Source organism: Austrofundulus limnaeus, unplaced genomic scaffold (genome assembly GCF_001266775.1).
Source record: "Austrofundulus limnaeus strain Quisiro unplaced genomic scaffold, Austrofundulus_limnaeus-1.0 Scaffold211, whole genome shotgun sequence".
Lineage (NCBI taxonomy): Eukaryota > Metazoa > Chordata > Actinopteri > Cyprinodontiformes > Rivulidae > Austrofundulus > Austrofundulus limnaeus.
Genome location: NW_013952613.1, coordinates 487,463 through 489,057, shown reverse-complemented (window position 1 = coordinate 489,057; position 1,595 = coordinate 487,463). Strand labels below are relative to the sequence as shown.

Sequence of the window (1,595 nt, the reverse complement as noted above, 5' to 3'; positions counted from 1 at the left end):
ACTCATCAATCTATCGTGTTTTGTTTAGCCACAGTTGGTCATCCTGCCTCAAGTGGAGGAGTTTAAGTATCTGGGGATCTTGTTGAACGCCTTGGAGTTCCCCCAGAGGAGCTGGAAGAAGTGGCTGGGGAGAGGGAGGTCTGGGCCTCCCTTCTGAAGCTGCTGCCCCCGCGACCCGACCCCGGATAGGTGGAAGAAAATGGATGGATGGATGGATGGATGGATGGATGGATGGATGGATGGATGGATGGATGGATAGTTGGGTCATGAAGGTAACAGGTGTCCAGTTTGTTCTGGGTCTGTCCCAGTTGAGAGCTTTGTCTTCCAACTCAGCTTCTTCGACGTAAGAACTCAGAGCACCACCTTTCTTACAGCAAACACAGCTCAGATCTGTTGATCCATCTCTCACTCCATCCTACCATCATCATGAAGAACTCCCAGATGCTTATGCTGGTTTTCTTGAGACAGCCTTATACTTGTTTCAGGTTCAGATCCATGGTTTCAGATTCCTAGAGTCAGCCCTTTCAAGACTAAACAAGATGACTCTCATCCTTGCCACTTCACGCCACTTTCATGCTGAAAATCCTGGCTTGATGACACCAACAGATCTAAAGCATCTCCAAAAAGCAGAAGAGAGAGCTCGAGTTTCCCGAACAAGACGCACTCCTCTCTGCAAGTGCATCTTGAGATGCTGTCCATGAACACCACAAACAGGACTTGAGGTGACAAAGATCTTGTTTTGGATTTAGAAGGACTGCACTGGCCTTAAAAATCAAGCTGGTGACCCATAGTGCTTGAAGGGGCATGGGGGGGTCTGTGGTTGGACAGCCATCTTGGGACCAGAAAGTCACAGGATGGACTCTGCCATATTCATGTCGTGGTGTCCTTGAGTAAGACGCCTAACCCCCAACTGCTCCCCGGCTGCTTGAATAGCTGCCTACTGCTCCACTTGGGTGTTTCTCATGTGTGATGGTCAAATGATCTTATCATTGTATGGGAACATGCATCGATGACTAAATAAAGTACATTTACAGACTCCCCCTTCTATAAGCCTTCTACAAAACCACACACTTGCAGACTGGACCGTCTGTCTGGACCACTGTTGAGACTTACAGAATACAGTAAAGAAGTAGAATTGTTTTGAATGTTTCAGCAAATCTAAAGCTTGGATTTCCAATCATAAAATTTTTCCAGGTTTGTGTTTAGTTTTGTTCTTTGTCTGTCCGTAGGATCTAGCTCAAGGTTTAACAGAGCTGCTGGGCCACGAGGGGAACGTGGAGGAGGACTTCTACCTCACCTTTCAGGTAACAAAAAAGTCTTCATTTCAAGCTTTTTAACAAAACAGTTTTCAAGACTAATATTTTTTCACTGCAGACAATTTAACACTCATACCTGGAGTAAGAGGAAGCTAAAGGTTTTACAATTGTGACAAAGCTGAGAAAAAAAAACAGTTCTGCAAAATTTCTCAGCATTTAACCAGTTCTGCTTTTTGCATCAGTAAAATGATACATTTTTATAAATGTCGTGGCAAAGATAGTCAGAAACACGGCGAAAAGGGTGTTTAAAAGACAAGTCTTGCGGGTATGGTTATAAAG

General features: G+C 44.6%; 1 protein-coding gene across 1 annotated transcript in view; it reads left to right on the top strand.

The window, feature by feature from the left end:
* The window catches only part of hectd2 (HECT domain containing 2), a gene marked incomplete in the record, with an annotated part of 99,349 nt that overhangs the window by 60,575 nt on the left and 37,179 nt on the right, over nt 1–1,595 (top strand). Inside the window, 1 exon segment of the mRNA XM_014019201.1 lies at nt 1,230–1,304. Within this exon segment, the coding sequence (XP_013874655.1) occupies nt 1,230–1,304 (75 nt within the window).